The sequence below is a fragment of the Lipomyces oligophaga genome (assembly GCF_038497815.1).
Source record: "Lipomyces oligophaga strain CBS 7107 unplaced genomic scaffold V1516scaffold_2, whole genome shotgun sequence".
Taxonomy (NCBI): domain Eukaryota; kingdom Fungi; phylum Ascomycota; class Lipomycetes; order Lipomycetales; family Lipomycetaceae; genus Lipomyces; species [Lipomyces] oligophaga.
Window position 1 is genome coordinate 134,192 of NW_027117786.1, and position 11,717 is coordinate 145,908.

An 11,717-nucleotide genomic window follows, 5' to 3' on the forward strand; every position below is an offset into this window, starting at 1 on the left:
ACAGCTCCGAGAGAGATTGCAGGAACGATGATCAGAAAAGGATCGAACCCACCGCCAGAGGAAGGTGAAGTCGAAGCGAAACGACGGGGAACAGCATTTCTTGACGCGACGCGAACAGCTCGCGCTGAATTGCGAGCGGCAGATCGAGCAATAAATGACATTTGTACTGGTTTTATATAGTAGCTGTTTTAACAGATTCTAACCAACAGAACAAAACAATTTTCAATAGTAAAAATATCACGATATCGGGTCTCGAAAGAAGGTGACTTTCGGCAAAACGCACCACGCAGCCCATTCAAGCGCGCTCTGATTGGCCTGACTACAGTCCACAGGGCAAGGGTATCCTAATTTATATGAGGTTTGGGGTTATCTAGTTTGGAAGGTGCTGACAATATCGGGTGTTCGTGTTTGTCGTTGTCCTGGCAATGGACAACGCAAAATTGGGAATTCGTAAACAAAAAGATACACAAGCTTCCTCTTCGGGCATTTTTCTCTACGCGTATTCGCTTTCATCATTTCTTTTAGTCAGTTTGATAGACTGATTATCTGTCTCGTACACAACTAATATCATGTCTCTCCAGTACGCTCGTTTGCTTCAGGAACGACTTGAACAAGCTGGTTTGATCGCTGCGGATAATCAAGCGAAAAATAATGCCGGTCTCAGACCTATAGCTCTGGGTAGAAGTGCTCAAGATAGCCTAGTTCTCATACTCAAAGCTCTGCGCAGTGAGTTCAAACATACTGAAATAGATGTAAGTTTTTGTTCTATATGTCTCAACCAATATGATACTGATATTTAGCCCCCCGCTTTACCGCTTTATGTTCGATATCTAGTTCTGGCTGCCAACAGTCCCCATCACCGGGTTTCGCAAGGGGCATTCGGATGTCTTTGTCATTTGGTCAAGCGAATATATTTTCAAGACCAACCTCGTCTGCGTCGTTTTGCGGACGATATTGTTCCTGTTTTACTCGAAAATCTCGCCGGCGAGGAAAAAGTCCACGATATGGCGCGCAAAGCCCTTCTGGACTACTGGCGCAGCGCTACATTTGAAATTGAGAGAAATATTCGCAGTATCGGACTAGTTCATCCAAGACCTCAGGTGCGTGGAGAGATTGTTCGGTTCATAGTTTCGCTTTCGCACGCAGAAGCCGATTTTAGCGTTCGCACAGTATTGTTTGAAACCATCGCTCTACTCAATGATTCTGACCCTATTGTTCAAAATACAACTGTAGAATGTGTTGTAGAACTGCATAGGTAATTATTTTTACGCTTCCCAAGTTGATTTATTCTAACAAATCAGAAATGCCACTTCTCAGTCTATATTCTCTCTCATCGCCGCCATGGACTCTCAGATGACCGATCCGGCAGTCTCCCGCCGTGTCCTCGACCGTCTCGGTATTTCTTCGCAGCAAGCGCCAAGTCGGCCTCTTTCTACACCGTTTGAAGAACCAATTTCTGCTCAGATACCTGCGACTGTCGCATCTCTGGAAACTGTTCCTTCTGTGGCATGCTCTGATGGTACACCCCTTGCCCAAACCCCGATCATAACTATTGTCCCACCACTTAGTTCAATATCCACAAACATTGGCATACCTTCTCGCAAAAGACAGGCCCTAGTCTCAGCAATAGCTTCTCGTCAAATCTCAGCAGGCCCAAGTTCGTGTGACGATATCAAATCTATATCTTCGAAGTCTGTGTTGTCGGCCAGAGCGAAGAAGATGCTTGATCAGGATCCAGTCCAAACCATGGTTCAGACTCCTGTGCAAACACCTGCACCCGCTAGTTCAGAACCTCTAACTATTGATCCCACAGTCTCCGTAACTGTTTCTTCTTCTGAAATCGTACAGCAGATTCTAAGTACAATTCCTGAAACGGAAACTGACAGTTTGGATGTTCGGAATGTATCCAGTGCCGAGGAACTGGAGACCTTAGTATCGAGTATGGTTAAGAGTTTTGAAGGAAAGGAAACAGAAACAAACTGGACACAGCGACTGGCTAATGTCGTCACCCTTCGCTCAATAACTCGAGGAAATGCTGCAAAAGAGTACTCTGCAATTTTCGTCGCGTCGCTAAAGGAGATGGTCGATGGCATATGTAAGGCGGTGAGCTCGCTTCGTACTACCCTTAGCACTCATGGGTGTCGATTAATTGCGGATTTGGCAGTGACTCTTTCCTGCAAGATTGATTTGTATGCAGATAAGTTTGCACAGGCGCTGATCAAGCTGTCTGCAGGCACAAAAAAGATCTCTGGCGTGCAAGCAAATGCGGCGATGCTTGTATTGTTGTCCAAAATCTCGTTTCAGCAGCGCCTAGCAGCGCTAGTTTCTTCGGCGTGCAAAGACAAAAACGTTACGCCTCGATTATTTGCCGCAACTTGGCTAAGACTATTGCTGGTATGTCATGCAGACAAAAGAGAGATAATAGAATCGGCAGGATGTCTGGAGAGCTTTGAATCTGCCATTAAGGGCGGTCTTGCGGACGCGAATCCACTTGTCCGTGAGCGGATGCGAATGACCTTTTGGAATTTTCACGCGCTTTGGCAAGACCGCGCAGATGCATTAATAGCTAAATTAGATGGAAACACGAGTCGGGCGTTGCTGAAAGCAAACCCTAAGAGCGGTGAGGCATCTGCAACCAGTACATCTAGCATGAAATCAGACCGTTCGGGGTTCAGTAAGAGGTCATCGGCCACCTCGAGAACAACCCTTACAGAGCATATGCAAAGAACACAATGGGGCACAGTCAGTGAGCCGAATACAGGACATGCTGCGACGGTACAGCAGCTTCGGAACCTTACGTTGTAGTGTATTTTAATGTATTTTAAATGGCGGCGTTATCAGTTTTCACATTTCAATGCTCAATTTATCAGAGTAGTAAAAGAAGTCATATTAGCCATGTTGAGCACTCATCCCAAAACTTGTCTCCGATTATATCGTCATGAAGTAAGACTATATCTGCTTTCCTCTGTCGATGCGCTTCTCTATCTAATTGTCGCTGAGATTTCTCTGGCTTTTGGAGGTATTTGGAAACGGGCGGAGATTTTAGCTTTCTGATAAGCATAGTTCCTTTTCGGTATAGAGGTTCGATATTGTTGTAGTTGATTTGGAACTGAGAAAATAAAAGTTCATTTTTGTCTGCCGAATTCGTCCCCTGTTAATGAAATTAGGAGATTGTAGATAGAAAGGGCAAGAATAGGGTGGCTTAAATACCATGAGAGCTTGTTCTGCTTCTTGTTCTGATTTGCCGGACTGAACCAGTGCCCAAAACGAAGTGTTATATAGATTATTGATGTGACCTAGAAATTAGTATACATATAGATAGATTCAATATCACAAGGATCCATACAATCTGCTTGTCTCCAGGAAAAATAGTCGCGTACTTCCATCGCGGATGGATATAGAACAGCTCGCGAATCAAATGTTGGAAGCATAGATGGTTCCAGCGATGTGTCGGGGAAGTATTTATTCCATAAAAATATGTAGTGCGCAGTGAACGTGCTTGCAACTGTTGACACAAGCTTTCTGTATAATCAGTGTCAAAGAGTAAGCAGTTTTGGCGAGTCGCAATCTACGTACGATTCACGCCGATCGAACAGCGAACAGGTTCGATTAAAAATAAAGGAAAACTCGTCGCTCTGGCCATACGCACCGCAGATCTCTGCAATCTGGCCCATAACCGCTTCAGCAGAAGCATTCATAAGTCGTAATGCGCGCTCATCATTGGGTTTCTGAAATTGATAATGTGTGGAAAACCTGTGAAAACCGCGTCCATCGACCCGTATCAAAATATATGTGTTTGGGAGCAAAATCTGGTCCCGCTCGTAGTTGCGTACGTATTCAAATCTGCAGTAAAATGTTAAATCATTTCTTTATTATATTATATCTATTTTTGGTACCTAGATTTAGCCATTTTTCGTTATGTTAAAACTTGGAGGGGAGTTTACGGTTGGCTGCAGTGTTAGCACTGACCGGATCACAATTGGGAGCTAAAGTTCCAAATTTTCTTTTCCTTCGCCCCCATTCCTATCTAGAAGCGAAACGTAGTAAAAAATGGGCAGAAGAGGACGCAATACTGTGAGTCACAATGAAAAATCAGCTGGAAGTTATATTTAAACTAAATTTTGCAGCATCCGAGAGTTCGCGGTGGTGAACGTGGAGCATGGGCAGAGATCGTCAAAGAGTATGCATTTTAGACACTTGAGAGAATCTACTAATTTGTTTGATAGAAACGCAGAGTTTGAGAGCTATTATAAACACCAAAATATTGTGTCAGAGGAAGAATGGGAAGCATTTTTCACAGCGTGCAAAACACAATTGCCTGTCACCTTTCGAATTACCTCGACGAATGATCATGACGGCGCAAAAATACGCGATTCATTGACCGAGGAGTACATTCCGTATTTGAAAAACATTGTCTGGGATGGCGAAGAAGTTGAGGCGCCCACGCCAATCGCATTTTATCCGGACAAGTTGGCATGGCAGATTCGAGTCGGAAAAACTGTAATCCGTAAAAGTGCGCCATTCGCACGGTTTCAAAAATTCCTCGTCACCGAAACGGACGTTGTATGTATTGGTCGCTGTTTAGCCGTGAATACTGTTAGTATTAATTAAATCTAGGGAAACATTTCGCGACAAGAAGTAGTATCTATGATTCCTCCGTTGCTGCTCGACGTCAAGCCTGAACATTCGGTTATTGATTTATGTGCCGCACCCGGATCAAAAACTGCACAAATTATAGAAGCAGTCCATGCAATTGCAGAGCCCACAGGAGTTGTGGTTGCTAATGACAGCGATTTTAAGCGAGGACATATGCTTATCCATCAGGTCAAAAGACTCAATTCGCCTAATCTTATTGTCACGAACCATGATGCCCAGCTGTTTCCTCGAATCGCTGTCGCAGAAGGGTCGAATGGGCCAGAGTATTTAAAGTATGATCGAGTCCTGTGCGATGTACCTTGCTCTGGTGATGGTACAATGCGCAAGAATATCAATGTTTGGCGGGATTGGAACATCGGTAATGGGCTTGGTCTGCATCAAACTCAGATAAATATTCTTACCCGTGGCCTACATCTCCTGAAAACTGGTGGCAGACTGGTTTATTCGACGTGTTCACTCAATCCAGTTGAGAACGAGGCTGTTGTTGCACAAATCCTCCGTACATGGGCCGGCCGAGTTAAAATTGTTGACTGCAATAACGAACTACCGGGATTGATCCGTCGCAAGGGTATGACCTCTTGGAAAGTTATGAGCAAAGATAAGGTATGGATTGAAAAGCCTAATGAAAAAATCCCGGCCAGCTGTTTCCCACAAGACGATTTAAAGGATCTTGGAATTGAACACTGCATGCGTGTATATCCGCATGACCAAGACACGGGCGCTTTTTTCATAACCGTGTTTGAAAAGCTTTATGAGCAGACTGATGTGTTGCCTGGTCAGCCTGGTAAGCGGAAGGCAGAGAATGAGAACGGAAATGAGATAAAAAAACCCAAAGTTGAGAAATCCGAGGTGAAAACTGTTACGGATGTTGTAACTAAGACTGTCGAGAAGAAAACCAAACTTCCTCGAGATGCGAATGAAGAGCCGTTTATATTTTTGCCGTTGCATCATCCAGCGCTTGATACTTGCTGGGAGTTCTATTCGATTTCAATGGATTTTCCGCGGTCGTCCTTGTTAGTCCGAAATGCGACGGGCGAGCCTACTCGAACCATATATTATGTTCATCCGAATCTACGACCGATCATGGAGCTTAACGAAACAAAACTAAAGCTGATCCACACCGGGATTAAACTATTTGCATTCCAGAAGCCATCGTCGGAAGGCACCTGTGCATGGCGTGTACAATCTGAGGGCTTATCGATTCTTTATCGACATATTTCGCATGAATTACCTAAATCGCGAGTCATAAAGTCAGATTTAAAAACACTGGAATTGCTATGTCGCGTGTCTTTTCCAAAGTTTGAAGAGTTACCAGATACAAGCATGATTGCTCAGTTGGAGCCGATTTCTGAAGGATGTACGTTTTTGGAGATTGCTGCATCAGACGAGAAGAATAATCTTGTCGTACCTTTGTGGAGAGGGAAACGGTCTGTGAATCTGATGCTGCCAAAGAAAGATACGGACGAGCTATTACTCAGAGTTTTTAAGAATCTTGGAAGCATAGCGGAGACAGCGAGTGAATCAGCTGAAACAGCGGATGAACCGGGGCCGGAAAAAATGGCTGCAGATACTCCATCTGCCACACAGGCAGACGGATCTGAAACTGCCTAGCAGTTCCTCGATATCTCATGTAGAATAGAAGTTCTTTAATTAAGCTGTGACGAAAAGACCAGTTAGGTCTATATTCATATAAATGTAAATGGTACATAATTGTAAATAATTGTGTATAATTTTAGAGTGATGCCTGAGATTACTCTGAATGTCAAATCAGTTGGATTCCGAGCTAATCGCGCCTGATTTCTGACGAGCCTGACGAGCGGATTCATTAAATAACAATGCAGTCTATACGTATTAATAACATTCTGCAAAAAGTTAACTAAGTACTAACCTCATGAGAAAACTGAACGTCGACTGGTCTATTTACAGGGAAGATCTGTGTCAAGGCAACAGTGACGGCCAAGATCGTCAAAGACATTATCCTGTAATTTTTTTTTGCGTTCGGCGGATTAGGCCACCAGCCACCTTTAATATTGTTAGAGATGATTTGATGATAAAGAAACAACAGACCTGTTGGAGCCCAGACATGCTATTGATGTTAACATAAATGTATACTGATATAAAATATGTAGATATATAACGCTCACCTTTGGATATGGATAATGCTTTCCACCGCTCTATTTCTGTTAGCAGAAATCATGGATGAGAATAGAATTAATACCATTATTACTATAAACCTCTGTGAATCTAGAGATGTCTTTTATATTCGTATCCAGAATACGTAACAATAATATTAAATATATATGCACGACTGCAACGATATTTAGCTTCATATTCTCCGAGTAATACGCTCCTTCGAAGTCATGATTGGTTCTGAAAGATACGCTTCTATGCGTACTGAATATCACACTCACGTGATCGTTAACCAATTTGCTGCTCGGGCATCCCAAACAAAAAAATTCAAGAGTTGGAGATTAAAAATTGCTATACAAGAGAGTGAGGATAGATACTGAGTCAAAATAAAATACAGCAACGATTCAAGAGCTGGTGTTTATTGGTTCAGAACGGAATATTAATTTGGCAAACATATTTGAACGATTGTTTTGTGGGTTTGACGAGTGAAGTATTGCGTGTGGTTTTGCGATATTGATATTGATATCGACAACAAGATCTTTATCGGGTCCGCTAAAACTGTTGCACTCAGATAGGAAAAGGACGGAGGCCCGATAGACGGATCACTTATTGCATTACTAATTGCGTCGAGATTGTATTTCGATAATATTCAAACTGGACGGTCATGAGCACGTGGTCAAGAGCAAGTATAGGTCGGATTTTAAGGCCGCCGACGGTATCATCTCGACATAGTATCACGGTCAAGCTGTGTGTGGGTTCACAAAGCAACGTTCGAGAAATAGTGCGGGGGATTGCGACCTCACAGAGAGTAGCACAAGAACCAGAGACTCCCCTGTCGGTGTTCAAATCAACATCCGATTTGGAAGTGTTTGGACAAGCGAGCGGGTTTCAAAAACTAGGATATATCAAGGATTTGCCAAATGGGCCCAGAAATTATGATTTGGAAGTTTTGGAACAAAGCAGCGCACTGCTTGCGCTTCGGGCAAGATTGAACTTGTCGCCTGCGTATGACCTGTCCACGCTTGCTTGTGCGCTTACTTGTCGGACAGCAGATCTAGCAGATACATATGTGTCGAATGTGCCGCTATCGTTACTAGGTAATAGTCTTTTGCACTACTATGTATCAGAGTACGTCATGTGCACATTTCCTCGATTGCCGATCGCTATCATTGAGTCTGCCGTTCAAGGATATATCGGAAGTAATACACTCACGCATGTTGGTCGCGGCTGGGGTATCGAGACTGCTCCTCGACTAATCAAATCAGATGGCACATTGCAAGAGCAATTGCCATTAGAGGAACTTGTCGGTAAGCTCAAGTTCCGAAATCCGGTGATGGCTAAAGTCGGTACTCTGACTGAATACGATACTCGCTCAACAAGACTACTTCAAGGATATTCCTCTGCTATGGGTTCTGCTGTTCGCGCCATCATTGCAGGCGTGTATCTACACTCTGGTTCTCGGGCTGCGAAGAAGTTTATTGCCGATCATATTTTATCGCGAAAACTTGACATTTCGAAATTGTTTGCATTTGATACGCCGAATCGAGAGCTTGCGCGACTCTGTGCGCGAGAAGGCCTTGCACCGCCAATTTCCAGAATGATCGCAGAAACTGGTCGGACCTCGTCGGCACCGGTATATATAGTAGGTATCTATTCCGGGTCGAATTTGCTTGGCTCTGCAGAGGGTCAAAGCATTCGTGAAGCAGAGATCCGGGCTGCGATTCGGTCGCTGAAAGCTTGGTATTTATATTCTCCCAAAAACATGCTGCCTTCGATAACAGAAGAAAATCCGGATATCCAATTCCAACCATGTTTTATTGATCGCGGGGAAATTATCATTTAATAGTGAATTCATGGGAATGGTCGGGCCGTGGATATGTGTACATATGAATTCTGTATCGATTTGTTTAATGTATATATATACAGTGCAAACGTGAAAAAGTTTTGACAATAAGTCTATAGCAATTCTTTTACGCCAATGAATGCAAATGCAACTTATTAAGATGTGGCAGCTAGGCTGAACTCGTTTGATTGTCCAGATCCAAATGGAAAGCTCATGTTCTCATAAGCCAACCAGTCGATCGAGATTGAATCAAAGGTTTTTCCACCCCTCTTCCGAGTCCCTTTAAAACCGTCGGTCTGTTCCCAGGGAACGGTAAATGTGCCAGTGGGCTCGTCCCTACGCGACTCGAAGAAAATATTAAACCAGGCAGACGACTCCGAGCTCAAAAAAAACAATCCAGCCGGTCCATGAATTTTTTTCTCAACCTGAAAGCGAACGTCCGATGATATATATACATCAGTTGAGGGTCTGAGAATGATTTCTGTGCCTGAATCTGGATTTGTAAGTTCCCGTTGACCGACATGGTCTGCGCTTGTAAACTCGTATGCCGTTTCAATTCTGTCACCATTACCTGCGAATCCTGCAAGTTTGATTTCAAGGCCGTTCACAGGGTTCAAGATTCGAACTTCGGTGATTATCACTGGAATCTCGCAATACTCGCGATTTGGGTCCCGCGCCCACTGCTCGACGTACTTGATGTAGCGACGCTGGGACAGTATCGAAACACCTTCGCCAAAGCCAGCTTTCATCCGCTTCGATGTGAAGTGCGCCAGGGCCCGCTGGCTAGACCACCTGCGTTGTGCGATCATATAGGCACAGAACATCGTGCCTGAGCGGCCTTTGCCAGCTTTACAGTGAAGAACGGCGACATTTTCTTCGTTCTGTGATAAATATTGATGAATTGAGGAAATCACCTGCGGAATCAGAATGAAAGGGGGAGGATTATGATCAGGAAATGGGAAATGCGATACTAGCTTTGCAGTTAGTCACCGAGCCCATGAGGCACTGAAGGAAGGCTAAGTAAAATTTCACTGACCTCGGTTAAAAAGCTCTGAGTCTTCGTAACCTGTGCCTTCGGATCTGAATTCCCAGACATGCCAGTGATTACCATGGCGTAAAGAGAGCAACTTGCGCAGATCAGAAAGCGAGTTGCGATACATTATAGCAGGGAATTCAGACGTCGGCATCGAGCAGACAATGATGTTTTTATCCAAGTAGGCTAGATCTAGATACGTGTCAGCCACGGGATCATAGTATCTTGCCCTTGGAGACGCAATTGCGGATCTCAGAAATTCGGCCATCAAGCTCTTGTATAAACTGAAATATGTAGTATTATCTAACTGCGCAATTGATACCTGATTTGTGAGCCTCTCCTCTCTTGATCTGTGAGATTGGTGTCTTTTGATCTGTTGATCTGTTGATCTTTTGATCTATTGATCCCTGATCTCAAACTCTGATCTCTGATCTCCACAATGTAAACGACAATCTAATACATCTTATCTCTATAGTGTTTTCGTTGATATTTAAAAAACTACTTAACTTCTCTATTCCAGGTATTCATGGTAATAGGCTCAGCAATATCTACTACTGAAATATGGTTGAGGGTGCTTGCTGCTACACACGCCTTGGTCTCATGTCAGCAAAGTCCCAACGAATTTTTTCCCAAGCAGCTTTGAACTGCTGTCTTCCCTTGCGCGCTGCTATTAACTTTTCCAATTCTGTATAACAATTCAGTAAATAATTAATTATAGTACTGCTCGAATGCCGTCGAAAAATAGTGCCACGGCTGGTGGCATTTCCGCAATTTCAACAGGCAAAAAAAGGAAAGCCAGCGAAGATACCAAATCGGCCAAATCCACCAAGCTAACAAAGCCAGCGAAATCAGCAACATCAGCAAAGCCAGCGAAATCAGAGAAATCAGAGAAATCAGCGAAAATCGAGACGCAATCGGAAGACCAGGTTCAAGCTGAATCAAATGAATTTTCAATCAAACAAACTGAAAAAGCTGCCGCTTCTCTTATCAAGCATTTGCAGCATTTATCCAAAACCGATGAAAGCGGTAGTGTTGACAAGGCCAAGAAGAGAAAGGTGAACTTGCTTTCGGATGACCCTAGTGATCCACTTCAGAACGAAAAGCAGCCGATATATTTAGTCATATCGTCGAAGAATTATTTCAGCGATAAACTAGTCATGAAACCGAGGCGTGTTGTGCTTCCACATCCGATATATAATTCTGATACGACAACGATTTGTTTGTTTTCTAAAGATCCCCAAAGATTATACAAAGATGTTTTTCTACCGCTCGAGTCCGGGGCAGCTTCGGCAGCAGATCCACCAATATCTGAATCGCTAGCTCGAATTATCGGTGTGTCCAAGCTTAAGGGCAAATATCGAGCGTACGAAGCACGGCGGCAGCTTAGAGATTCCTATGATATTTTCTTGGCCGATGACCGCGTTGTACCCTTAATGCCTGGATTGCTCGGCAAAAGCTTCATCTCCGCACACAAAATGCCAATCCCGATTTCAATTCTTGAGTCGTCGGCCATCCGTTCGAACGAAATAGAAAGCAAGGTTGCGGCCGCCGAAAGTAAGAAAAAGCAAAAGCAGCGTGCCCTTGCGGACAAGGATAAGAGCACTCTCGAGTTACAGCTATCAAAGGAACGACAGGCAATTTCCATTCCGAAAGTCCGCGCTCAAGTTGAAAAGACTCTGAAGTCAACACTCGTACATTTTCCGGCCGGTACAACTGTGTCGATCGTTGTCGGCTACTCGACCTTCTCAGAGTTGGACATTGCCCAGAACATCGAAGCAGTCATGGATTTTATCACAACCATTCCAAGCTTGAAAGGTGGCTGGAAAGGTATTCGTTCTCTGCATATTAAGGGCAGAAACACTATCAGTCTGCCGATTTACTTGGCTGAAAATTTGGAATGATTCTGTTTTATTTATATGTTCTTGTTTTTATTGTAATACAAAAGTTTGCATTTCTTACTCTTATTTTTCCAAGTGTTCTGCATATTTCAGACCAAAATTATACAATAAATATACTAAAATAACAAGAATCCTTCAAACTCTTATATCAACGAAT

General features: G+C 43.6%; 7 protein-coding genes across 7 annotated transcripts; 4 read left to right on the forward strand and 3 right to left on the reverse strand.

The window, feature by feature from the left end:
- The first annotated feature begins 425 nt into the window (after nucleotides 1-425).
- On the forward strand, nucleotides 426-2,924 carry V1516DRAFT_147747 (clasp N terminal-domain-containing protein). Its single transcript, XM_066918660.1, has 3 exons — nucleotides 426-752; nucleotides 801-1,255; nucleotides 1,302-2,924. The coding sequence occupies exons 1-3, from the start codon at nucleotides 570-572 to the stop codon at nucleotides 2,803-2,805; spliced, it is 2,142 nt and encodes a 713-aa protein (XP_066778598.1). The 5' UTR covers nucleotides 426-569; the 3' UTR covers nucleotides 2,806-2,924.
- Nucleotides 2,885-3,910, reverse strand: V1516DRAFT_662402 (Thg1 C terminal domain-containing protein; the record flags this gene model as incomplete). Its single annotated transcript, XM_066920439.1, has 5 exons — nucleotides 2,885-3,151; nucleotides 3,211-3,296; nucleotides 3,347-3,522; nucleotides 3,577-3,843; nucleotides 3,897-3,910. 5 exons carry the CDS (start codon nucleotides 3,908-3,910, stop codon nucleotides 2,885-2,887), a joined length of 810 nt encoding a protein of 269 aa, XP_066778599.1.
- Nucleotides 3,911-4,016: 106 nt separating this feature from the next.
- On the forward strand, nucleotides 4,017-6,327 carry V1516DRAFT_670074 (S-adenosyl-L-methionine-dependent methyltransferase). Its single transcript, XM_066921291.1, has 4 exons — nucleotides 4,017-4,074; nucleotides 4,128-4,180; nucleotides 4,227-4,563; nucleotides 4,618-6,327. Exons 1-4 carry the CDS (start codon nucleotides 4,051-4,053, stop codon nucleotides 6,265-6,267), a joined length of 2,064 nt encoding a protein of 687 aa, XP_066778600.1. The 5' UTR covers nucleotides 4,017-4,050; the 3' UTR covers nucleotides 6,268-6,327.
- On the reverse strand, nucleotides 6,287-6,972 carry V1516DRAFT_670079 (uncharacterized protein). Its single transcript, XM_066921292.1, has 5 exons — nucleotides 6,875-6,972; nucleotides 6,801-6,830; nucleotides 6,724-6,742; nucleotides 6,545-6,678; nucleotides 6,287-6,498 (listed from the first exon to the last, which is right to left on the reverse strand). Exons 1-5 carry the CDS (start codon nucleotides 6,875-6,877, stop codon nucleotides 6,424-6,426), a joined length of 261 nt encoding a protein of 86 aa, XP_066778601.1. The 5' UTR covers nucleotides 6,878-6,972; the 3' UTR covers nucleotides 6,287-6,423.
- Nucleotides 6,973-7,128: 156 nt separating this feature from the next.
- Nucleotides 7,129-9,060, forward strand: V1516DRAFT_670082 (mitochondrial 54S ribosomal protein mL44). The gene has a single exon (XM_066921293.1). The coding sequence runs from the start codon at nucleotides 7,451-7,453 to the stop codon at nucleotides 8,627-8,629; it is 1,179 nt and encodes a 392-aa protein (XP_066778602.1). The 5' UTR covers nucleotides 7,129-7,450; the 3' UTR covers nucleotides 8,630-9,060.
- V1516DRAFT_670083 (putative phosphoinositide 3-phosphate phosphatase protein) lies at nucleotides 8,607-10,182 on the reverse strand. The gene is made up of 2 exons (XM_066921294.1): nucleotides 9,666-10,182; nucleotides 8,607-9,599 (listed from the first exon to the last, which is right to left on the reverse strand). The coding sequence occupies exons 1-2, from the start codon at nucleotides 9,928-9,930 to the stop codon at nucleotides 8,785-8,787; spliced, it is 1,080 nt and encodes a 359-aa protein (XP_066778603.1). The 5' UTR covers nucleotides 9,931-10,182; the 3' UTR covers nucleotides 8,607-8,784.
- A 165-nt stretch (nucleotides 10,183-10,347) lies between these two features.
- Nucleotides 10,348-11,717, forward strand: V1516DRAFT_670085 (ribosomal protein L1p/L10e family-domain-containing protein). Its single transcript, XM_066921295.1, has one exon. The coding sequence runs from the start codon at nucleotides 10,391-10,393 to the stop codon at nucleotides 11,561-11,563; it is 1,173 nt and encodes a 390-aa protein (XP_066778604.1). The 5' UTR covers nucleotides 10,348-10,390; the 3' UTR covers nucleotides 11,564-11,717.